This window comes from Heterocephalus glaber, unplaced genomic scaffold (genome assembly GCF_053883595.1).
Source record: "Heterocephalus glaber isolate CG9 unplaced genomic scaffold, H.glaber_assembly_v1.0 deba00001606, whole genome shotgun sequence".
In the NCBI taxonomy this organism is placed as follows: domain Eukaryota; kingdom Metazoa; phylum Chordata; class Mammalia; order Rodentia; family Bathyergidae; genus Heterocephalus; species Heterocephalus glaber.
In genome coordinates, this window is record NW_028258377.1 from 8,718,013 (window position 1) to 8,744,391 (window position 26,379).

The 26,379-nt window shown below is 42.6% G+C and overlaps 1 protein-coding gene across 10 annotated transcripts in view; it reads left to right on the plus strand.

Annotated features, from left to right (window-relative positions):
• Positions 1–26,379, plus strand: part of Mcc (MCC regulator of Wnt signaling pathway) — a 425,319-nt gene that overhangs the window by 353,569 nt on the left and 45,371 nt on the right. For all 10 annotated transcript variants that reach the window (XM_087194482.1, XM_087194483.1, XM_021238432.2 and 7 more), the window contains 5 exons: positions 13,807–13,970; positions 15,788–15,994; positions 23,673–23,819; positions 24,689–24,778; positions 25,773–25,921. In XM_087194482.1, the coding sequence (XP_087050608.1) occupies positions 13,807–13,970; positions 15,788–15,994; positions 23,673–23,819; positions 24,689–24,778; positions 25,773–25,921 (757 nt within the window). The remainder of the gene's footprint in view (positions 1–13,806; positions 13,971–15,787; positions 15,995–23,672; positions 23,820–24,688; positions 24,779–25,772; positions 25,922–26,379) is intronic.

Genomic DNA, 26,379 nt, shown 5'->3' on the forward strand with positions numbered 1-26,379 from the left:
TACAGAAATGTCCTGTAAACCATTTGTCCAGATTAACCAAGTTTTAATGTTGTGTTGCAGTTTTATCCTCTCCCTCCTTCCTCTCTTCCCTCCCTTCTTTTCCCATTTGTATTTGTGTGTAACTTTTTTTTTCTAAGCCAGGTGTGATGGTTAAGCTTCCCTGTTAACTTGATTGACTTGGGAACCTATGGCGCATGTGCTGCTGCTGACTATTTGTTCTCATTGAAAGCTCTAAAAGTTTCGCCATCGCTGCCCTAGGGGATTAGTACAGCACACTTCTGGGTGTGTTTAGGTGGGTCATGGAAGTGTGATTTTGGGTACTGTACAGTCCATGGTGTCTGGCCCCTTCTTCTTTGGTGCTGTTCTCCTACTTTGTTCCTGGATGCCTTGAACTAAGCAGCTTTGCTCCACCGTGACCTTCCATGGCCACAATGTTCCTGCCTTGGAGCCACCAACTCCAGGGACTGAATCCTCTGAAACTGTGAACCAAATAAACCGTTCTTCTTTAAAATTGTGGATGTAAGGTATTATGCATCAACAACAAAAAGCTGACTAATCCAGAAAATTGGTACTGGGAAGAGGACTATTGCTGGGACTGGGACTGTGTGGTTCAGAAGCCTTTGGAACTGGTTTATGGGAGAAGTTTAGAAAGATTTGGAGGTAAAGGCTGGAGAAAGCCTAAAAATTCTAAAAGGAGAGCCTATGGGTGATCCTGTGGTCCGAAGACCATAATGCTGATGGGAATACAGATAATAAAGGTCAGCTCATAAGGTTTCAGATTGGAATTTACTGGGAATTGGACTAGAGGCCTTGTGTTAAATCTGGCAGAAAGTTTACCTTTTGACCATGTCCTGAGACTTTGCAGGAGTCTGAGACTAAAGGCAGGGAACTACTTTCTCTGGCAGAGGAAGGTTCAAGGCTTGAACTATATCTCCTGCCTCAGCCCTCTAAGTAGCTGGGATTATGGGCATCAGCACCAGTCCTGGCATAAAATGGACATTTTCGAGGCCAAGTTAATAGTATATAGAAAGATCCTTAATCTGAACTGTCTGGTTGTTTTCTCATAGATTTGAGGGGGCGTTTTGTTTTGGGAGAATATACGTGGGCAATGGTGTGTCTGCTTTAGCATGATGCAGTAAAAGGACCCTAATTCAGTGTGGGCATCATTGTTGATGCTGAGATCTTTTATGTAATGCATCCTTCTTATAAATCCTCATGTCTTAGGTAGACATAGGCAGTGTGAGGCCTTGTGCAACAGCTAACATCTGTAGATATCCCCTCTTTTCCTCTTGGACCTTTCATCCTCTTGGCACTCAAACCTGGAAGTAGACTTACTATATCACTTTTTATATTCTTTTGTTCTGCTTTGGTTTACTGTTCGATGGGGAGGGCCATGCTGCATGGGGAGTGCTGAGGACTGTGGATGAGAAAGCAGCTGCCCTCCTGGGCTCAACCCTGGAGCTAGAGGGATATCTGAACTGGGATAGAACATCCAGCATCCTCACAGATAGTTTGTGTGGATGCCAAAAGAGCCTGTAGCTCTTTCTTTTTTTTTACTTTTTTGTTTTGTTTTGTTGTTCCTGGGAATTGAACCCAGGGTCTTTGCATGCTGAGCACATGTTCTCTCACTGAGCTGCACTTCTTCCACCTGATAGTGCTTTGCCAGGCGTGATGTGCTCTGTCGTCAGAGGTTGGCATGGGCTGGGTCGAGAGGGCAGTGAGGGCATGGCTAATGGCCTGTCCTGCTGCCATCCACACTGGACCAGGCCTACAGCCTCTCATGTTTCCTAGCCTGGCTGATATCTCATACCTCATTGGAAGCATACCACCTTAGGGCTCTCTATTGAAAGCTTCTGGCCCTTTTAGCAAGGTGTGATATATTATTTGATATATCTTAAATTTGATAACAAGTCAGTAACAAAAACTTAGTTTTAGAAGTTAGCTCTTATTTCATCCAGTGTATATCACACACCTGCTTTGTCCTCAGAGTTGCAAGTCTCTGGGAACATGTGATTGAATGAGTGAAGTCATTGTTCCCAAGGGCCAAAATTAGAATAGTCAGTGTGTCAGTTACTAAGAGATTATAGGGAATGTGATGCCTGGATCAGATGCTTCCTGGAAAATGGGATTTCCAGACAAAGCTTTAAAAAGACCAATAGGAAAAGAAGAATGAAGGTCTTCCGAACCAGGCAGATGCCTAGTTGCTCACTATGAAACAGACACTGAGCCCAGAAGTGTGTACCTTTTGAATCTGGAATCATATTTTGGAGCAGATTCACCTGGTAAAAACTGACCTGTTAAAATCAGGGGGACAAGGGCAGCGTTTTCAGTGTTTACTCCATTTGGCTGGATTTTTTTCCTCCTGGTACTAGGGATTGAACTCAGGACCTTGAGCTTGCAAGGCAGGCGTGGCGCCACTGAGCTAAATCCCTGGCCCCATTTAGCTAAATGAGCTAGGATTTCTTTTTTTCCCAGAGCAGGGGTAAAAAGAAAAAGCAGCTTATTTTAACACCATATTCAAAATGAATCAATTCTGGTATAGTTTATGGGGTCAACTTTGGGCAAAGACGTAGATGATCCTGAGAGAGAAAGAAGAAAACCAGCTTTGTTTGCTGGGGCGTGTTTAACTGGGCAAGACTGCTGGTGAGGCTCCTCAATTTTTATGGCCATGAACATCCTCTCCTCAGCTTTCCAGATTTCTAAAGTATGTGGATCTCCCTCAAGTATCAAAATAAACCTAATGAGACCCGAAGGCTCTAGGTTCTCATTAGAAAACTATAGTGCAAGCAGTCTATTCTCCATCTTCTATCAAAAGTCTAACTGGGAAAAGTTACCTTTAGAAAACAGCGCCAGGCGCAGGAGATGGGCAGCAGGCAGCTGTGTGGGAAGCGAGTTGGGCTGTGGCTCGCATGGGTGCACTGAGTCTACATGCATTAGCGGGTGCTCACTTGGCAGACTGCTGTGGCATGGGAAGCTGGGCCCAGTACTGCCAGGCATTCAGATTTTACAAGAATAGCCATAAATTCTAATGACTTTTAAATGGTGACAATTCATCAAAGTCTGTTTTTAAAAATAAAAAGGTGGTCATTCCAGACACTGCAACCCTGTCAGATGTGCAGACATATCTCTGGTTGCAGGTGGCTTGCTGGCATCCTCTGGTCTAGGAGAGGCAGGCCATTTATTCTTCTATGTCCCATTTCATCTTTATGGCAAATTAGACAACTGGAATGCCTGTTCCAAATCCAAATGCCTGGATTATGTGAGTGTAGCCCTTCCCAGAATTCCTGCTAAATTGTACTTTATGGTCTCCATCTTTCACTTTAGTTGAAGGTTAGTTTAAGAAAAAACTGTATGACATCTTCATGTGTGTGAAATTGGCCAAGTGGCAGTCATATGACTTCATACTACATCTGAAGCCCCATATGCCTACATTCTTTAAGCATTTATTGCTAGAAACACCTTGTCTTTCTTGTGAAACTGAAATGCTTCCTCTCTAATGATAGCAGATCATTTATTTTTGCTCTAGCTGCCAGGAAGCTCAGGGCTAAATGGAAGAGTCAGCCTCAGCAGCTGTATTAGTTATTTGATCCCATAGCCATTCATTCCCTCATCCTTGCCTCTCCTCCCTCTCCATTTGTTGCTGTTTGCAGAAAGCTTAAGATTCTTCTTTGGAAAGAGGCATCATGTAAAGAACCTGTTAAAGGAATGTACATTTGACAAGAGGGCTTTTCCCCATTTCATACGTGGAGAACAGAGCCATGGCTTTGGCATGGAGAGAACTGCAGAGCTGAGAGTGCAGTGGCTTCCTTGTGCTGCCTTTCCCTGCTCACAGAGAGAAGGCTGGAGTTGTGTAAGAGCCAGTGACCTCACTGGCTCTCAGGTTTCTTGTACCTCTGCCTCTTTCCTCTGCTCTCTTGCCCCCAGAAACATTTGTAAATTAAACAACAGTTCCTCATATCTTTCTGAATGTACTGCCATTCTTTAAGGCTACGTTTTTCTATTTTATCTGTGCCCATTGGCTTTTATCATCTTGTTTTATTCACTTAAATATGTTTATTGTGTTATTGTGGTATTATATATATATTACTTTAAAAGTATATTTTAATGTGAACAGTTCAGTGACTTTAAGTGCATCCATAGAGTTGTACAGCCATCACCACTGTTTCCAGAACCTTTTCATCCTCCCTAACATAAACTCTGCACCCATTAAACACTCCCCTCCCACCCTGCAAGCTCTATTCCACTGTCCCTATACATTGGCATATTCTGGATAACTCATAAAAGTAGAATTATACAACATTGATCCTATAAGCCTGGCTTATTTCCCTTACCATAATGCTGTTTTTTGTTTTGTTTTTTTTTACCATAATGTTTTTAAGGTACATCCATGACGTAGTATGTAACAGTTTCATTCCTTTTTAAATCCAGTTAGTATTCTATTGTATATGTCCGTTTACCTGTTCATTTGTCATTGACACGTAGGTTGTTTCTGTGTTTTGGCTGATGTGAAAAATGTTGCTATGAATATTGGTGTACAAGTGTTTCTTGGAGTCCCTGCTTTCAGTTCTTTTGGCTCAGAGGAGAATTGCTGGATCCTATGACAATTCAACATTTAACTTTTTGTCATTGTTTGTTTTTGTGTGTGATGCTAGAGATTGGAGGCAGGACATCATACAGTACTCACTAAGCACATGCTCTACCCCTGAGTTATATCCCCAGCCCACCATATGTTTTCCCCCCCAGGAATACCACTGTTGTCCACATACCTGCATCATTTCAAATTCTCAGGAGCAGTGCAGAAGGGTTCCAATTTCTCCACATCCTCACCAATATATGTCATTTCCTAGTGCTGTGTTAACACACACACACACACACACACACACACACACACACACACGCCATCTTGTTATGTGCATCTTTTAAAGTCTATTTTTATATCTTTTAGGGTTAGTATTAATTTTATGATTTGGATCTGAAATATTCCCTAAAAGCTCATGTATTGAAGGTTTGGTCCCCGAGGCAATAATATTCCAAGGTGGAACTTATGGAAAGTGAATGAATACTGAGGGTGCTAACTTCATCAGTAGAGCAACCCATTGATGGAATCATAATTTAATAACATTATTGGAAAATGATGGAAACTTAGAAGATAGGGCCTAGTTGCAAGGAGATCATGGAAGTGTGCCTTGGGGATTTCCTTTGTCTCCAGCTCCTCCCACTCAGCCCTCACAGTGTCTGCCTCCTGGCTGCTGCTAGGTGTGCAGCTTTGCTCTGCCTCACCACAGGCCTCAAAACAACAGAGCCCAATGACCATGGACTGAAACCTGTGAAACTATGAGCCAGAATACATCTGTCCTCCTATAAGTTGTTTTTCTCAGGTATTTTGTCACCGCAACAGAAAACTGACCAACACAATTAACATTTAATGTAATTAATGATATGGTTGACCATTGGCCTTTCAACTTACAATTTGCTTTCTGTTTGTCCCTTCTGAGTTTTAAATTCTGTTTCTTCTTTCTTTGTGTTTAACTGATTTTTGTACAATTTCATTTTAATTTATCTGTTGGCTTTTTACTATTTTTTTTAGTGGTTGTTTTAGGAATTATAGTGCATATCCATACCTTTACAAAGTTTTCTCCTAGGAGTTAAGTTTCTCATTAAATTGTGATTTCTGTCTCTCTGTTGGGAACTCTTTCTGTTTCCTCTTTTGGGAAACAGTGATTTTAGGTAGGGATGCAGTGTGATGGCTTGTGCTTGTGTGCCCAGAGATCCTTATTCCAGGTTGCAGTGGTGTGATTAAAATAGCCATCACCATAAAAGGCCTCCACTGTGGTCCCATCTCTGCTACACTTACCATGTAGCATTGGCTGAGTAGCCCATGTTCCCAGCCTCAGATATCCCCTGCTGGTGAGGCTTACCCACCTACCTAATAGACTGGACTGCAACAGAGTTTGTGAAAGCCCTTTCCAAGCTGTCAGAGGTGCTGACTCTGTTTCAAGATCCAGAGTCACCACGATTGCCACCTCACCTATGCACTTCTTGCACCATCTGGAGCACTCTGTCCCTTGTCTCGGCTTACCTCATTCCCTCTAGTTATACCACTTATATTTTGTGGAGATTCCAACAGACTCAGCTTTGGTGTTGAAGATCCAGTCTCTGCAGTGGCCAGATTCTGCAGGGCATTCTGGGCCAAAGGAAGAAGTTTGTAATTTACTTTTAGCTTACATTTAGAAGAATATGGCACAGGCTCTGAAGACAGTTCCACCTGGATAGAGCTGTACTGATGGGGTTCCTGGTGGAGGGATTGGTGTCTTGTAACAGCACCTCGGACAGGGGACCCATGATACCTATGCTGCCAGGCTGGCCAGCTCGTCCTTCTGTGAGGCTCCAAAGAGGGAACAGTGACAAAGGACAGCCAAGTATCAACAGGTCACTAATGAGTTTGTGTGAAGCCAGAGTAGAGCTTTGTGAACAACAGCTGGAGTCTGTGGGGTTTACCACCCACTGTATATTCCTACTCATTCAGCTGCCTTATACTAAAGAGAGCATTGAATCCATCCTGGGATTGAGGGCAGATGCTAATGAGCTCTTCCCAGTCTGTTTGTTAAACTAAATACCCTCTTCACATCCTCCTGATGCTCCACCCTCATCCACGCACTGTGTTCTCCAGGGTGCTTTCCCAGGCGGTAGACAGCTGAGAAAGTGACTTTAGGATTCACCCAGCACATCTGTGCAGCTCTCAGTGTTGAGGGCAGTCTCCTGCTCTTCCTTGTACTTTGCTTCCAGCCTGAGGTGGGGGCTTAGCAGCTGATTTTAGAATGAGAAAGAAATAATGGTCCACTCTCTCATCATTGCTTCTGTTCCCTATGGCCCAGCATCTTCAGGAATCTGCCTTGTCATCCCTCCAGCAGACACATCCAACACAACACCCGCACCAGGTAGACCTCTGCTGGGGAAGTCAGTGTGGAATGGCTGAGTAGAGGCATCCATTGCTTGTCCTCATTCCTCATTCCTAAGCACTGAATAATTCAGGGATGTGTGTTCACACCAGCTTAGGGTACTAAGGACCTGCACCTGAGGCTGCTCTGTGTGGTGCTGGGGCATGCTGCTCCTCACTTGGGTCACTTCACCTCATGTGCATGATGTACCCCTGCTGTCTGTGTCCAGAGGACTGTCTACAGTGAGGAGTGAGTCACTGTCATCCTTATGGACCCTCCATTTCCCGTGGTAGCAACACAGGTGTTGTCCATGACAAGGATGGAAAGCATAATTAATGTAAGCAATGCTACTATTAGCTGAGTATTGTGCTGCACACCTGTAATCCCAGCACTTGGGAGGCTCAGATAGGAGGCCAGCCTGAGTTTGAGGCCAGCCTGAACTACATAGCAAGACCTTGTCTCAAAAAACAAAACAAAAACAAAAGCTGCTATAGGCAGTCTGTTTCTAGTCTTGCTTTCTTAAATACATAGTGATGTGTTTATATTTTCTCACTTAAAAATAATTTTTGATTGCCTACACTGTTCTACATCAGAGATATAATGATGAGGAAGATCAAAGATCATTCTTTCATGGAACTTACATTTAAGTAGCAGAGAGATAACAAACTCTTCAATCAGATAAGATAGCAATAATTGTCATAAAGAAAACAGGATAATGGAACAGGGGCTGGGCCCAGGAAGGAGCTAGAGCCCTGTCTGAGAGCTGCATAATGAGTGGAAATCATCCTAGGCAGGAAACTGCCAAGAAAAAAAGAACCTCAGGGACAGATCAGAATTTGACACTTTGTAGGGAAGGAGAGAAGCCAGAAGTGTAAACATCGCATCAAGAACCCAGGGAAGTAAGATAGATGAGGTAAAAGCTAGAGCAGTGTTTCTCACTCTGACTGTGCTGAAAATTATCTGAGGAATTTAAAAGAAAATTCCAGGGTCCAAGCCCTACCTCCAGAGATTATGAATTAATTGGCCTGGGGTGGGCCCAGGGTATTGCCATTTTATAAAAACTCCCCAGGGGATCTCATACTGCCGCTTGAATTGAGAAAGTCTCGATCATGCAAGATATTACAGACTCTGGTAAGGAGTTGTACTTTAACTGAGGGATAGTGAGAAGCTGTTGGTAAGTTCAGGTTAGGAAATAATGTGATCTGACTTGTGTGTTTACAGGACTCACCTTGGCTACTGTGCAGACAGTAGAGGAAGGAGCTGTCACAGTGGCTTATTTGATAAATGATGGTGACAGGGTGGAAATGGTCAGAAAAGATCAGTTTGGAATTTGTGCTCAGAAGATGGGTTGGATTTAGGGTGTAAGGCAAAAAGCATCAGGATTGCCTCAAAGTGCAACTGATGGACTAGCTGAATGGTGGTGCCATTCACAGAAGTGGAAGAAATCAGGGAAGAACAAGTTGGAGAACCAGAGAAAATAGTTGTGTTCACTGGTTGTACAGAAAGCTTCGGGTTGGTTTTCTCCATAGATTTAGCTAGCTTACAGGTATTAGCAGCCAAATGAGGTTGACTAATGTATCCTGAGAAATACTCTTATGTAATGCTAAAAGCTTTTTTGAAATCTTCCTAAGGTGAGCACCCAAAGCAGCTGACCATTTTAGTTTGTGGAGCCTTTTGTGGTAAGAAGAGAAACTGAAGATCCTTAGCTTCTTCCTGCAGGAACCAGGTTGGATATAGGAAAAGACATAGCACACAGTCAGTACCTGAGTTGCTGCAGTATGAGTGACAGGGTGCTATATAGAATTCTGAATAGCAGTTTAAGAATCTAAGAGTTATAGTGGCACAATTTGAAATAACAAAATCTTGGAAATAGCCCAAATGGCGATCAACTGGTGACCAGATAAAGAAGATATGGGGTGTTTTTTTAATGAAATGGAATACTACTCAGCCATAAACAATGAGAAATTAGAGACATTTATAGCTAAATGGATGCACATTGAGGCCATACTCCTCTAAGTGAAACAAATAGGACACACATGTGTAAATACTGAATAGTTTCTCTGGTGTGAGAAACAGAAAGTGTAAATTAGGATCAAAATGTATAACAATGTGAAATAGGAAGAAAAGGTCTAAAGGGGAAGGGGGAGTGGTAGGGGTAAGGGAAAGGAAAAGATATGAAAAAAGGGAAAAACGGAAATGAAGTCTTTGTAAATAGGGAGGGGTAGAGGGTTTGAGGGAGGGCAGGGGATAGAGGAAAAATATAAGAACCAAGATATATCATGTAAAGGTACAAATTTCCAATGGTAAATGTCATGTTGTATACCTAAAATGTACCAATAAATTTAATGAATTAAAAAAAAGAAATCTAGACCATACCACCACCACCCCAGTGCAGAGGAGGGGAGGCCAGCTGCTCCAAGCGCCCAGGAGGAGGCTTCCCAGCCACCTTACTACACACACAACCAGCACCATCACCACCCAGCACAGAGCGGGTGAGCAGTGCGGGCGACAATACCAAACCGCCCTGCCCATGCCTCGAAATGAGAAGACACATAAACAAGTCTTAAAACCAGACTTCCAGATCACCTAAAGCAACTCCAAAGGGAAACGAGATGGGACACTCTGATACTCAACCACCTGGACTCCCTGAACTGGCAACAAAAGAGGATCTGGAAAAAATGAAATCAGAAATAATTTCTCAGATAACAGCAGAGATTGTCCCCATAGTGCAAGACACAATTAATAAATCTAGAGTGGACACAGATAAAAAAATAGAGGAGCTGAGGAACATGATGGAATCTCAACATAGGAAACAAATGGAATCCATAAAACAGATGCAAACAGATTTCCAGGAGATTAAAAACTCGATTGGAAGTTTACGCAGCAGAATGAGCCAATGTGAGGACAGAATTTCAGATATAGAAGATAAGATTGCTATTAGTGACCAGGGAAAGAAAAATATCTTTAAAAGAGTAAGGGACCATGAGAAATCAATCCAGCAGCTGCTAGACAATGCAAAGAAGAATAACATATGACTGATTGGAGTCAACGAAGAAACAGGAGAGAGTACAGATGACATAAAAAAAACTGTTCACAGAAGTGATGGCAGAAAACTTCCCAAGCAGGGGAAAATAACTTGACATACAGATAAATGAGGCATATAGGACTCCAACTAGCCGTGATGCAAAAACACATAGGCTTATAATAGTTAAGATTCCAGAAACCCAACAGAAGAACAAAATTCTATAAGCAGTTAGAGAAAAGAAACAAATCACATGCAAAGGAAAGCTCATCAGAATCTCTCAAGGCAAGAGCTTGGAGTGAAGTATTTCAAGCCCTAAAGGAAAACAGCCTCCAACTCAGACTGATGTACCCTTGAAAACTATCTTTCAAAATGGATGGAGAAATAAGATACTTTCATGACAAAGAGCACCTGAGGAACTTCATGAATACCAAACTAACACTCCAAAAATTTTAGACAATATCCTAGGAAAAGACAATGAGCATCACAACCCCAGGAAGCCCAGCAGAATGAATCCATCGGGTGCGACAAGAAATTAAATGCAAAAGGGTAGAATTCAACAAAAAGAAAAAGTCATGACAAGGATAAGTCAATACGTATCAGTTATAACTATCAATGTTAATGGTCTCAATTCACCAATCAAAAGAAATAGACCGGTGGAATAGATCAAGAAGCAAGATCCAACAATATGCTGCATACAAGAAACATACTTAATTCAAAAAAACCTCAGAGACTGAAAGTTAAAGGGTGGAAAACAATACTCCATGTGACAGGAACCTGAAAAAAAGCAAGAATAGCTATACTTTTTCCCGATCAAGTGGATTTCAAACCAAAATCTGAAACACTTCTGGTCCCAAGAATTTCAGATAAGCGATAGTCAACTTGTATGTATAAATCTATTGTGAACATGTGTTTTCATTCCTCTAAAATTAAAAACTTAAGAACAGAACTGTTGATTCTTAACAGTAATACAAGAAATTTCTGTATTGTTTTCCAAAATGGTTTTGTCATTTAACACTCAAATTAGCAGTATTAGACAGTTCTAACTGGTTCACACCAAAGCTGACATATGTTCTTTTAAAACTTTTAACTTCATCTCCCTAACGAGTGTAAAATACGATCTTGTTATTGTACTGACTACTTTTTAATTGGGTTGTCTATTAATGAGCTGTAAGAGTTCTTTATATATTCTGGGTTATATGTATATATTTAGGTTATATGTATTATGAATATGGTCTGTTTAAGGACCACTTTTCATTTTCTTAACAATGGCATTTAAAGTTCTAAATTTTGATGGAATCTCATTTATCAATTTCTTTTATACATCATGTTTTTTGTATCCTAGGAAATTCTTGCCTACCCTAAATTCATGAACGTTTCCCTTATAATTTCTTCTTAAAGTTTTATAGTTTTAGTCTTTCATATTTAGGTCCAGAGATCCTTTCAAGTTATTTTTATGTATGGAAATAAAGGGTTGAGGTTAGTTTTTTACATATGGGTACCGGGTGTTCTAATACCATTTGCTGAAAACACTATCTTTTCCTCTACTCTTGAATTGCGTTTATGTTCTACAAAATGTTAATGTTAAATAATCTTTCAAAATTCAGTGGACCATATATATGTGGTTCTAGTTCTAGATTCTCTGTTTTATTCCATTGATCTGTATGCCTTATGCCAACAATGCCTTGATTACTGTAGCTTCAGAGGAAGTCTCAAAATTAGGTAATAAATGTCTTCCAACACTGTTTTTTTTTTCTTTCTTTTTACTCTTCTAGGTCCTTTGTACTCCTACAGAACTTTTAAATTTCAATATCCAATTCTTCATTTATAGCAAGTATACATAGACCTGAATTTTTATATATACCTTGTGTTTTCTAGTCCTACTAAATTCAAATACAAGTTCTAGGGGCTCCTAGAGATTTCTTAGTAGTTTTTCTGTAGAATGATCATTTCATCTACATATAAAGATTTTACTTCTACCTTGCCAATCCTATGCTAATTGTGTTTTTTTATTGGCAGACTATTTTAGTTTGGGCCTGTGTTTCGAAGTTTAATGGACAGATGAAGAGTAGGCATATCTGCCCTTGTTCCCCACCTTAGGGAGAAAGCATTGTATCTTTTCCATTCATATAAGGTGTTTTTACTGGAAGTATGGATTACATGGCTTATCTGTTGAGAAGGTTCTGTTCTACTTCTAGTCTCCTGATAGCTTTTACCATGAACATCTGTAGAATTTGGTCCAATACTTTTTCTGCAACTACTGACAGGGATCATATGGCTTTTTCCTTTCCTCTGTTAAAATGATGACTTTTGGGTGTGGATCTTCCAGTGCTGAACCAACACTGCCATCCCTATAATAAAACCACTTTCTACATACTGCCAGATCTGACTTCTAATAGTTTGTTTTGTTAAACAAATTTCTATCTATATTCATACTTTTTTCTTCTATTATCTTTATCCAGTTTTAGGATTAGCACAGTGTTGATTTCCTAAAATGAGGGGAGAAGTGTTCCTTTTTTTTTCTGCTTTAAATGTTTGATATAATTTATCAGTTAAGATGTATGTGAGCCTGTTGTTGTCATATAGGTAGGTTTTCAAGCTAGGAATATACTTTCTTTAATAGGTGCTATTCAAATTTTATATTTCCTCCAGAGTCAGTTTCATTAATTTGTCTTCCAGGGTACTTCATAGAAATTGTCAAATTTATTTCAAAAAAGATTTTTGTAATATGCTTTCTATATCCTTTTAAATTGTGTAAAATCTGTGGTAATGTCCTCGAAATTTTGATATTGTAATTTAAAAAATGTGTAATTGATAGTGTGTAATAGAAAGAAAAGCCATAAAGGAGTAGGAGAAGTGGGAGAGGTAGGGGAAAGGAAAGAAGGGAAAAGAAAAAATATGAGAAAGAAAATAAAATTGAAACAAAGTCTTTGCAAATAAGGAAGGGTGGAGAGGGTGGAGGGAGGGTAGAGGAAGGGAAAAAATAAGAACCAAGATACTGATGTAAAGGTATAAGATCCCAATGATGACTGTAACTATATTTTATACCTAAAATATACCAATAAACTTAATGGAAAGAAAAAAAGCAATCTAAGAGTTTTTTCCCAAAAAAATTATCTGCTGTAATATTTCTAGCTCATGTTAAAATTATAATTAATTTTCCTATTCTTCCCAGTCCCTGGATGCCCAGCATTTAAAAGTAATCGATATAGTCACATCAAGCCAAGTTATTAGAATTGGTTTCAAGACCTTACCATGGAGAACAATATAGAATTTGTTAGAAGTTTATTTTTTCCCCTGATAGAATAACACAGATTAAATTCAAAGATGGAACATATAGATTGGTGTACGGAGGAGAGTAGTTCATATTTTAAGTTTAAAAATGGTCTCTTTGTTTTTGTTTTTGATGTTTTTAATGTGTAAAATTTTGATAGACTTAGTTGAAACACTAGGGTCCATACTGGTCAGAATGGCTGGGTGGAAAGGTTTACCAGAAGGCTTCTGAAGTGCTCACAGCCTCATTTAGGGTATTTCTTTGGTTTTACTAAAGAAACTCTAGATGTATCTGCCTTTGAGTGAAATGCAACAGAGTTCAGGGTGGTACAGCTCTCTTTCAGACACTTATTAAGGTCTGAAACACCTTAATAAAGAGTTTTACACTGGCCGAGTGCTACTAAGGTGGTGTCAGCAGCCTGGGAGATGAGATAGGATGAGGTTGGGCTGTGAAATGTCAAGCTCTGTTGCCTCCTGTTTCCCCTGAATGAATTCCTAGTGCCAAGTGAAATGGAGAATGTTCACTGCCGGCCTGCCTGCTTAATAACACATTTTGTCCTCATTCACTTACAGATAACTGCAGTGACCTGAACTCAGAACTGCAGAGGGTGCTGACGGGGCTGGAAAGTGTGGTCTGTGGCAGGAAGAAGAGCAGCTGCAGCCTGTCCGTGGCCGAGGTGGACAGGCACATTGAGCAGCTTACCACAGCTAGCGAGCACTGCGACCTGGCTATCAAGGTCAGCCTCCCTCTCCCGCCGCTGGCTGTGGATTGGGCCACTGGGTAGAAACAAAGGCTCCAGAAATTTGTGTTGGTCTGAGTTTCTTTAGAAAAAGGCATTCTACTGGTGGTCAAGATTGCTGGCTCTGCATAAAAAGGATAGTTTACTTGGAAACAGTTCAATTACTGCTGTTGAGCCTATCATTTTAGTGTGGTTCATTGTAGAGCACTCTTAAGTTGTACATTTGCCTTGGAAGCGTTATTAGAGCCCTAAGACCTGTAGAATACAATTCCATGAGTTATCAGTCCACGTTGCTAACAAAGGGGAAGGTTCAGGGCCTGAGTCATCTCATCCCTGCACAATGCAGCCGAAGCCCAGTTTTGTCTTTGACATGCTTCCAGCTTACTGCTGAAGAGCCAGGTGACAAGAGTTTGCTGCATGTGCACACGCTCATCCCAAACAATGGGGATGTCAGCTGAAGTTGAGCCTGGGCCTCCAATATCTTTAAATTTCACTTTAGTAGCTTAGTGACCTAGGCCTAACTTCAAAGTCTGGGAAGAACTTATGCAAAGGAGCATTCTAGGCCCAAGTTTCTGTCAACAGGAATCCTGGATTTCCCAAAAGAGTCGTGTTGACCCAAGGTAAACCATGTTGATGTATGTTGGTAACACCGCTGGATTCCAGCCTTTATGCACCCCAGTTGCACATGTGCAGGTAATGTGGTCTGGCATAGGGGAGCTGACACTGTTTTTCTTTCTTTGGAGTTTGCTGGATCCTATTTTTTATTGTAATGTCAACTTTGGTCCTAGCCCCCACCTTGATATTCAGGAGAAAGAAAAGGACCAGGGTTTCTGCTAACTAGCAAGGCACTTAGAGCCTGGAGTGGAGCCAAGTAGGAGCAGAGTCTTGAATTTGTAAAGAGGACCAAGCACAGTACAGAGAAAGTGGCAGCAAGATTTGGGCAACTGCGCATCCAAGAGTGGCACCCTCGTGTGTTCAGCCTAGCACTTGAGACTTAGTTTCTCATCATAGCTCTTCATCACCTTCCATCTCTGTGTGGTAGTTCTTCCTCCTGCTCAAAAATCAGCCAGATTCTGCTTTCTTTAGCAAAAGACAATACAAGTGGAGGAATAGTTCCTGAGAACAAGCAAAACAAGTTCTTCCTTTTTTCTTAATTTCATGGAGTTTTCTCCATTAATGCTGTTGTAAATGAATTTTTAGGAGCTTTCCAAATACAGTATTATCTTTTTAGTTCATAGCTATCTTTCTTATTAAATCCCTGCTGTCTAAGGAAACCTCCACAGTGAGTTTCCCCCTTTCTGTGTCACTGAGGTTTATTTTTGTCTTTCACACACATCTTGGGAATGAACCTCATTCATACCATCTGAATTCAGATGGGATACTAAAAGTGAGACATGCTTATTGCTGAGTAGGCACGTGGGAGGCCTATCATTTAGGAAACTTCAAATTAAATGTATGCAGTTTGCAGCCTCATGCTTGTCACTGCATTGTCAGGATCACTGACTGACCTGCTGCCTGCCTGTGTGTTCACCACCTACCTCTGGAACACAAGGGAAGGGGAGAAACATTTGTGAGAACATGGCAGCCAGTCCCACACACGGGCTGAAACCCCAGCAAGGGAATGTATTTCCTTATTCTGGGGACTCCTTGGTAACACAAACTATTCCAGGCCAGGGAGAGGGCCTCCTCTGAAATTGGGGGGCAGCACTAGTCACAGTCACTATGTGCAGTGACATGGCTCTAAAACCCATTCTCCATGTCCCCCTACTCCTGTCCGCATTCTCCAAGGGAACTGACCTGGCCATGTTTTGCAGACAGTTGAAGAGATAGAGGGGGTGCTTGGCCGGGACCTGTACCCCAACCTGGCTGAAGAGCGGTCTCGGTGGGAGAAGGAGCTGGCTGGGCTGAGGGAAGAGAACGAAAGCCTGACCGCCATGCTGTGCAGCAAGGAGGAGGAGCTGAACCGGACCAAGGCCACCATGAACGCCATCCGGGAGGAGCGCGACCGGCTCCGGCGCAGGGTAAGCATGGCTCAGGGCTGAGAGAAGCAGGTATGCAGTTGCTCCCAAGGCAGCCCTGGGAACGTCAAGCAATCCTACTTTGTGACTTGTTTGACCCTTTTCATTATGAAGTCATTCTTTAAAATAGTTTCATAGTGCCAAGGTATGTAGCTAATAGTTTGAAATCAATTTTCTCTGGAATCCGAAATTTAAATAATGGTAAAATTTTATCAGGCAGTGATTCTAAACTATTCTCCCAGGTATGTACGGTGTCCCCAAAGATAATTAACATGCTCTTTTAAGGCAGTCTAATATTTTTATAATTTTTAAAATACAGAATTTTCCCCTTTCAGTTTTTTTCTGTAACTTTAAGAAATTCTATAGTACCTGCTGTCATTTATTTATACTGCATCTAATGAAAAATACCTGTTCTAGCACACACTTATCAAAGTTAAAATAATTGTGTGTGTATATGGCTGCATACATGTGTATTTGCATGTATGTGTATGTATGACTGTATGTGTGTACACATGTGTGTGATCCCTGGTGTTCACCCCAGAGCCTGCATTAGTTTGAGAACTACTTTGGTCAGGACACACCATTACTGAGGGCACTGATGTTTCACCATAGAAACATTTGGCAGAACTGTTAAAAGCACTCAGTTTTCCAAAGATAAGAGTTTTAACTTTCACCAGATACCCACAATTGGTATGTGAATTTGATCTTTGATTGGACTGGGGGTGAAGTAATGAATACTTCAATCAGAAATACTGTGATTCCCTCTGAACTACACTTTGAAATACGAGGCCTATTTTACTCTCCTTCTCAATCTGGACAATATTAGGTTGCTTTCTAGTCATGCTCTGACTGGTAATTTTGCACAGAGTTGAATTAGAATGGGGGAAACTATATCGAGTAGGTCTTAGGAACCTTCACCATTGCCATTTCTCCCTAATCTTTAAAGAACACCTTGCTTGTTCTTCAGTAAGATCAGCATGTGTATGCCATTTGATTTTTGTAATCCACATGCAAGTATTCTTCGTTGTCATTATTCATGAATATGGATGAATTACTATTTTTGAACATTATCAGGTGTGTTCTTCATTTATGACTAATATCATAATTAAAGGGCCAGCTCTCCTCCCTCATATCTGAATGCTTTTGGCTTCCTCACCTGCATAAGTGTATTTTCTGTTTCACGCTCTGTCAGCTACCATACTCCGTACTTGCATCAGCAGCTGCAATTCATCCCATTCAGCAAAGGTTTCTATGGAGAACCAGCTGAGACTAAGTTAGCACCGAGGCCCAAACCACCTGTAATTTCCTGGGTTGCCCTCGCTGATCTTTGTGCTCTTAATGTGTGCATTCTGGTGCTTTGTGAAGAAAATGTTGCTCTTAAGTGTAATAACATATTGTGGTTTTGAATAAATTTCCTTTCTAACTTGAGTTACTAAAGCACAGAACAAGTCTTCTTTGTAACAAGCAAAAAGCCAGTACCTCTCCATCAGTGTTTTCTCCAACTCTGGCGGTCAGTGTTAAGAAAACTATCATAATCTCAGGCATAAGAGGCTGAGACAGAAGGATCACAAGTTTGAGCCCAACCTGAGCAAGTTAACAACTTGGAAAGACCGTCCCTCAAGATAAAAAATCTTTTTAAAAAAATTTAATAAAAGGGGACTGAGAATCTAGCTTAGTGCAAAGGTCCTGAGTTCAACTGTAGGAAGAAGTGGGGGAAGAATAATATGGGGAATATTTATTTACCTTATATATCAAGGTTCTGTACCCACACTGTGTGGAGTTATAGCCTAAACTGACCAGCAGAGTCACCATGAGTCACTGACAAGTTACTTACCTCTCTGTACCTCATTTTACTTTGCCATGAAGTGTGGATAATCAACCAAAGCAGAAGAATTAGATAATACTCAGAAAGTGGTCACACAGTGGGAAACATTCTAGATCCAAACCATCACCTGCAAATGTTTAGGTTGTTTCCTGTCTTCTGCTCTCCACCCTTTCTCTCATTCTGCCCCCTCATTCCACACAGGCTAGCAGTTAGGAAACCAGCCTGTTACAGTAGCACAGCTGTCCCATTCCATGGGGCTCCCCAGATCCCCTTTCCTAACAGTGCAGCAGGAAGGTGCAGTGAACTTGTTCCAGGGAGAAGCTGTTTGTGCATGTCTGTTCAGCTCGGTCTGAGTCCCTCAGAGCACTCTCGGAGCAATGTTTCTCCTCTCTGTGAGATGAGGGAGCTTTAAATGGGGCCCAGGCAGAGAGTCCTGAGCTAAGGCTCTTGCTACTTTTCTTCAGGAACAGTTTTCAGGAACCGTCCAAGGGCTATACTTGTACCTGGGCTGTGGAAGTGATGAGGTCGCTTTCTAGTTGTCGGCACAGTGTTTCCTCACCCATTCCTGGCCTGTGAGGAGGCCAAGCTGCTTAAAGGCCAACTCTTGGCTATAAAGAAAATAGCTGAGTCCGTTAGTTGGAAAACTGTAAGAAATTAGGAAGACAGCCAAAGTGCTGACCTTTTCCCTGATGCAGTCATTCTGACAATCAGATCCAGGTACTTACTTCAGTGGGCCGAAGAGTAAAAGAGAGAGCAGTGCACCTGTCAAACCTTCAGAGATGGAAGTGCTGTTGGGTTTTTCTTCTCCTGCTTCATGGTCTGTCTCTTCTGTTTCAACCTACTCAAAGTTGCCATCAATAAAATTCCACTTTTCCAAAACACCGTGTGAATTAGATTTATAGGAATAAATATGTGGGTTTTTTAAAAAAAATAGATTGTGATTTCTCAGTCATTTGGTGGCTCCAAGGAAAGTTTTACAAAATCTCCACTAGAAGAATGGTTCTCTACAAAATACCCAAAAAAGTGCACTGGAATGAACTGCCTCACCCTCATTAAGTGGAGCTTTTCTGGCCTAGTGATTCTCACCCTGCCATGTTGTAGGAATCACCTCACCGAGCTCCATGACACAATGAGATTATGAAGTACAGTACAACCTAGTTGCTTGAAATGACAGCTACTCGGTGAGCACTACTGCCTCTCACCAGTGGAACAGACTTGCTCTCAGCTGGCTGCTAATAACATTTCTAATCCCACTCCAGACCCCAGTGCCACCTTTAATTTCTCTTTCCCACTCATCTGAGAGCCAGCAGCCCTCACTCAGTGTGCTCCTGCAGTGCTCCCGAAAGACAGAAGCACCCACACCCATTGCACACTCGCCCTGGCCTTGAATTTCTGGGAACCCTTGTGCCATTTTAGAAACTCTTCTTACACACTCTACTGGATGTCTGTCTTTGGCAGCTCTGGCCCCAAATTCCTAATCCCCAACATCTCACTTCCTGTCTATGCCTAATCTCGAATGCTCCTGGCTCTCCTGTTTGTGTAACTTTTGTGTATGTTTGTTTTAATGTGGACCTAGGAGCAGAGAGGTCAGTTAATTACATTCCTCAGTTAAATGCATGCTTGTTGGTCTAAGCAAGGCCCCTCTTTGAATTAATTTGTTCTCCCCCATTGTGTTTGTGTCCTTGTTAGATATACAGTGTGTCATGTGTCCTTTTTGACTGACAGGCATTTTCTAGGCTACAGCCCTTTCTTGCTTTCTTCACCTCTGCACTCTCGTAAGATCAGTCCAAGGTGCTATGTGTCCATCCAGTCTGATGCATCTGAGGGCTTTGAGTGAGCAGCCGTCACACTGACTGAGGCTGACAGCCAGCCTGCTTCCCAATTCCCACAGCCACAGACTGCGTCTTGGGGCATGTGTCTGCTGTATTCCTGTGAAAATTTCCCTGGACTCCACATCCAAGAGTGAGATTTCTGAGGCCCAGGATGTGAGGGTCCTTATTTTAGTCATACTGTTGACTTCTGAGGATGGCTTGTCAGTCCATCCACTCGGCAGCAGCAGAGGGTTTCTCCTCCCCCTACATCCCTGCAGTTTTCATACTTATCTCTGTCTCTCTCATCCCATTGTTTTTTGGGTTTAATTTTCTAAGATGTATCCATAGGAAGTTCTTTTAGCAAAGATCTATGTCTGATAAATTCTTAATCTTTGAAAGTATCTTTATTTTTGCCTGCACTTAAGAAAACCCAATTAAATTATTAATTTATTTTTATTTTTCAGGCAGGGTCTCAATATGTTGCCCAGGCTGGTCTTGAACTTTTGGTCTCAAGCAGTTTTTCTGCCTTGGCACCTAGGGCTATAGGTGTGTATGCCACCCAGTTGGGCTTATGTTTTAACCAGTACATAAAGAAAATTATACATATTAATGGGGTAAGGAGAAAGTTTGATTGTATACTGTTAAATCAGGTTAACATATCTACTCAAACATTTCTTGTTATTTATTTATTTATTTTGTAGTACAGCGAGTTGAACCCAGGACCTTTGCCCTGAGGTATATCTCCCAGCCCTTTTTATTCTTTATTTTGAGACAGGGTCTTTAAGCTGCTAAATTGCCTAGGCTGGGCTTGAACTTGTGATCCTCCTGCATCAGCCTCGCAGAGTGCCTCACCAGGCCCAGCTAAACATTTATTGTTAATGGTGAACATTCAAAATCCCTTTGTCTAGCTTTGTGAATATAAAGTATGTGATTGTTAGCTGTGTTCACCTCCTGTGCATAAACGCACCAAAACTTCTTGTTCCTAGCTGGAACTTAGCGTCCCTCGATCCTCCTCTCCCCATCTCTCCCTCTCCCTACCCACCCTTCTTGGTAACCACCATTCTACACTCAACTTTTTCTAGGAAATCAACGTTTTTAGATTCCATATAAGTACTGCCCACACTCTTGATAGTTACATCATTTCCTATAGATGCCGTAAGAAATTATCAATAACTCAGTGCCTTAACACAAATGTGTTATCTTACAATTCTTAAAGTCCAAAGTCCATAATGTGTCGCATTTGCTAAAAGCCAGGTGTTGCAGGACTGTGTCCTGGAGGCTGGAGGGGAGAGTCACCTGTGCTCTGTGACCCTGCCCTCCCTCCCCTCTGCAAAGCCAGGAATGCAGCATCTCAGGGCTCTCCTTCTGACCGCCCCCCTCCAAGCACCGAGATAGTCCAGGTCTGTCTTCCAGTCTCAAATGCTTCTTGTCATCTAAGGTAACACACACATCTCAAGGACAAGGACATGGACTCTGATGGGCACAGTTCAGCTTATGACAATAGTCTCACTAGGTACTAGATTTTATGGAGAGAGGTTTTTGTAGTGACATTCAGCTGATTTCCTGGAGAGCAACTGTCCAGTGCCTGAGGTGCCCACCTTCGCTCTCACGCTAGATGCTTTTGATGCTTGCCTGTTCTGTTGCATTGATTCTCATTCTTTAAGTATCCTACACTTATCCGTTGTGATATAGTGCATGGTTTGCTCTTGTGTCTTCTGGGGAGAGTTCATCCATTTTAGTGGCTGGCACTCTGGTTTATCCTCCTCCCTCTGCATGTGTCCCTGTGACTGATGGCTTCGAAGTCATAAGCTCCAAGTCATGGAAGCCTGTATCCTGTTTCTTAACAACACGGGGTGATTTATAAATCCAGTTTCTGAGGCAGTAAGAGGCCTGCAAAATCCAAACAAGTGTTGAGTATCAATGTATAATTATGAGTTCCCATGATATATAGATGGTGTAAATTTGCACTCTACACTCAAATATATCACAGATACGGAGTTTGGATTTTTCCAGTTGTCCCTACTGCATAGCCTCAGAGGTTCCTGCAGACTTTGGGGTCAGCCCTTCCTGTCCACTTGGCACAGGTGGGTAGGGCCGGAAGGCTCCAGGATTTAGGGCAGCGGGTGTGCGGGCGTGTGTGTGTGTGTGTGTGTTACTTAGCCTAACTAGCCAATCCCACATCAGCATCTCTCCCTCCACTTGTCAGGGCCTGAAACACCCACCTCCCTTTTGACCTCTGTAGCTGCAGTTCTCATTTCTGGCACCTGGAGATTTCGCTTTCATTTAATCTTGGCAATGAATTTCCCACAAATGTTTCCTCTTTAATGCAGCATTTCTCTGCATTTGTGATAGGAGGTGTGCCTGCTACTTTAGCTGAGGCTGTCACATGTTGGAAAATACCCAGTTTCAGAAGGATAACCTCTGAAAACTGGTTTTCAGCCCTCTTCTCACCTTGTCCATTGTGGGATCTTCCATGGCAGACTCTAAACCTGGCCCCTCTTCTTCAGAGTAGATTAGCCTTCTCCCTTTGTAGATGTACTAGAATTTAAAAATTCTGTTTCTTACATCAGTACTACACTCTTCCTCAAAATCAAGGTGAGAGAGTGCCGGGGATTTAGCTTAATGGTTCCACTGCCTGCCTCATAAGCACAAGGTTCCGAATTCGATCCCTAGTACCCACCCCTCAAAAAAAGAATCAAGTTGGGAGAGAAGGCCATTTAACCCATCCACCAGTCTGAGGTGTCTGTCTTTCCATGACAGGCTCAGTATACATGTGAGCTGGATCCCACCCCACAGGCTAAAAATTATGAAACAATAAAGCACACACCAAAACGAACACACTTATTATCCTTTAGTTTTCAGAGATGTTTCTTGGATTGAAACCTTTAAAATGAAAATGGATATTTGGATTTAGAAATTATTTTTGGCACGGGTGTGCACACACATACATCATAGAAAATGACTACAAGTAATTGTCCCCATACAGTTAAAGAAGAACGTAAGCACTGTTTTAATTTTTAATTTTCAGTGAGCTGTACATTTCCTCAATGAACATGTTTACTTTTGTGATTAGAAGAAGAGACATTTTTAACTGGTTGGGATTTTAGGAATAGGCATGGGCCTCTGTGCCATGTGGCGTATGAGGCATCCACATTGACACTGTTCTTGGTTTGTCGGGACCAGGCCACCATAAGCCCTACCCCTTGCCATGGCAGGCATGTATTTTTCTAGCCTGGAAACTGTTTCCAGGTGGGCCCTGTCCTGTGTGTTATGAGGACACAGACGCTTGCAACCATGCACAGTTCCTGGGAGTTGCAGCAGCGCATCCGCCACTTCTGAGCTGTGTCACTACTTAATGCAGTTTGCTCCAGGGCAGTTTGACTATTTTGGCTTCTAATGTGTTGATGAATTATTGAAATTTCAATTTCTTTTGCTTCCCAAGTTAGCAGGATGCAGATGTCCCAGACATTTAATATGAAAAGCTTTCCAGTGGCTTTTAGAGAAGGGAACAGTGCCTGGTGTCTGTCCTACTGACTCTGAATCTCTGAGGGTGGAGCCTGGAGTCTGTGTTTTCACAAGCCTTCTACAGGACTGTGTTAGGGGACTCTGTTATACCATGAAGTTTGGGAAGCCCTTCATCACGTGTTCTCATGGTGGTTCTTCACAGGGAATCTAGTACCCACTCCTTCATAAGAGCTTTTTGGTGCCTCCTGGCTCTGCATTCCAGGACAGTGGAGATTCCATTCTGGGTCCCAGTGGTGCCCATCATAGCATCAGGCACTTGAGGCTGCACAAATAAACATTCCTTTAAGCTTCTGCCAGAAGCTTGCAGCTCCTAGAAAACACATTCTCCTTGTGTTTGTGAAGAACAACAAGTAGGTAACTGGTTCCATTAAAGGTTAAGTGACTTTGTGGACTCAACCAGTATAGCCTTACATTGAGGCTGAGCTCTTCACGTAAAGGAAAGCCTTGCCACCTGCCCTTCTGGCTCTTGCTCTTTGGCCAGGGAAACCACCAACCCTGTCTTATTGCCTTGTGGTTTCAGGTTCGAGAGCTTCAAACTCGACTGCAGAGCGTGCAGGCCACAGGCCCATCCAGCCCTGGCCGTCTCACTTCTGCCACCCGCCCTGTTAACCCCAGCACGGGAGAGCTGAGCACAAGCAGCAGCAGCAATGACATTCCTATTGCCAAGGTGAGCTCCTGGGGACAGGACGGAGGGGCGAGAACACCTCCTGTTATCTGAAAGCACCAGCTGCTGCTGAGCATGCCACTGTACAGACATTTCCCAGTTCTGCAGCCCCAGGGGGCTTCCCCTGGGACTGCACAGGCCTCTCACACTGGGCTGCAGGGAGAGATAACCCACTAATGTTTTCATTTTCTCCTGGCTGCAACCTGGACGCCATCTCTCATTAATCAGCTGGCTGGAGAATGTCACAGCTGACAAGTCACAGTGGAGTGTGAGATGTTATGTTAAGTGCTAGGGCCCTTCATGGTAGATGGATAGTTGCTCTGAAGGACTATGGTTCAGCTCAGCAGAGACTCCAGTAATGAGCCAATGATCTCCTCACTCACAGGACCCACAGTTCCACCAACAAAAAAATAAAGATCATCGGGGCAGGCTGTGGCAGTTGGAGAGCAGTCCCAGTGCCCTCTACCACAGAGAGACCGTTCAAGTGATGAATGGCCTCTCGCCAGGCAGCCCTACTGGTCTCCATGTTAAGTTTGGTTCTCAGCTATCAGGTTTAGTAAGTTTAGCTGAAACCATTGTTTCTTGCCCGCAAGTGAGTTTGTCTCCCAGGAGCCCTTGGGGCTGGTCAGAACTGGAGTGCTGTTGGCATCTTCTGGCTGGAGGCTAGAGGTTCTACTAAATACTCCCACAACAAAGAAAAGGCCAGCCCAAAATGTCAGTGTTGCTGAGCTTGAGAAGCCATGGGTTAAACTGATGGTAGAAGAATTGGACAAGTGAGTTGTTTTAAAGACATTAATGAATCAGTTTAGTCTAAGGCCTCGATAGTTAACCTGAAGGGTGTGTGTACTTTTTTGATCATTTTGTTTTTCAAGATTGCCGAGAGGGTAAAGCTATCAAAGACAAGGTCCGAATCCTCATCATCTGATCGGCCAGTCCTGGGCTCAGAAATCAGTAGCATTGGGGTAAGTGTTGCTGAGAGGCAAGGGAATAAGGTACTCAACAGACCTACCCAGAAAGTTGCTCCCAGATCATGAAAGGACTTTAAAGTTCACCTCCAATAAGCCAGGTAATTATTATAATAACTCATATCTAGTTTCTTTTCCCAGTGTCAGAGTAAAATGTATGGTCATTTCTGCATGGTGAATTACTTTTTGATCTTTAAGGGAGAATTTTTTTTTCTTTTCCTTACTTGAATCCATTAAAAAAAAATGGGTTGGGTCTGATTCCTGGTGATGTTAATGAAAGGCTTAAAGTATGTGTTTTATATTGCCTATCCCTCCTCGGGACCAAGGGAGTCTCGAAGCTCTAAAAGAACTGTGTCTTTTGCACCTCCTTTTTGAAAGAGACCTGCTCTCCACTGAGCATGAATGCTATCTTTGTAGTGTAGTCCAATGCTCGGAAAGACCAGAACCTCCCAGTGTGGTACTGGTTTTTGTTTTCAGAGCCTACCCTAGGGCAGAAGAGCTGATAGATTATGACAAGGGAGTAGTTTCAGTTCCTTAAGGGATATCTTTGAGGATGGTGTGTGAGGCTGGAATAGCTGGCTATTTGATCCTTGGGAGTGAGAGAGCCTGAAGAACACTTTAAGGCCCTCAGGTAAAATTTTGCACTGAGCAGAAATTGCATACATTTAGTCAGCACCTCTCTGTGGCTGCTGTGACCGAAGACAATGGTGTGGAGCATCAAGGAGCTCTAATTGGGGAAAGAAGGTCAGGCCCAGCCGCACATGCTTGAGGCATGCAGCTGTAGTTTGATCATGTTTTATGTACTACTTTAGTAGTAGGTAGCTTTCTGCATTAGAATTATAATACACAAGCCAAGACCCATCAGAGTAATCATGTCCTAGTGGCAGATTCTCAAGGAATCTTAGCTTTAAATTGTTCGGCATACAGAGTGTGCCTGGGAACTTGCATCCCTGAATGGACACTCCTTAGGAATGAATGCTTATTTGTACAGGTGTCCAGCAGCGTGGCAGAACACCTGGCCCACTCGCTTCAGGACTGCTCCAACATCCAAGAGATTTTCCAGACACTCTATTCACATGGATCTGCCATCTCGGAAAGCAAGATTAGGGAGTTTGAGGTGGAAACGGAACGATTGAACAGGTAGGGAACACTTACGGACATTTGTTTGGAGGGTGGGAGCTGCTCCTCCCCTCCCTTTCTGAAGATTCTTTATGAACTGTGACTGAAGCGAGGCTGGTAAGGTGGCAGTGAGGGAGAGGGGCTCACTATGTGGGCTCAGGAGGGCTGTGTGCAGCAGTCACAGCAGCTTCATGGGAGTGTGGCCTCCGCACAGTTTCATGCTTAGAAAGACTCTGCACTTGCTTTACTGCTCTGCTCTTGCTGTTTTAAATTCTTAGTAATTTATGAACCAGGGGCCCCACTTTTTCATTTTACTCTGGACCTTTCACATTACACAGCAAGCCCCGGGAGTAGTACACAGAGAATGGCAACTAGGTCACACACAGATGGCTGCCAGGCACAAAGGCCTGCTCTACAGAGACACGGAGGGAAGTTCTGGAATGTTGAGTCAGCGTCCCAGGGGCGCCTGGACCTACCAG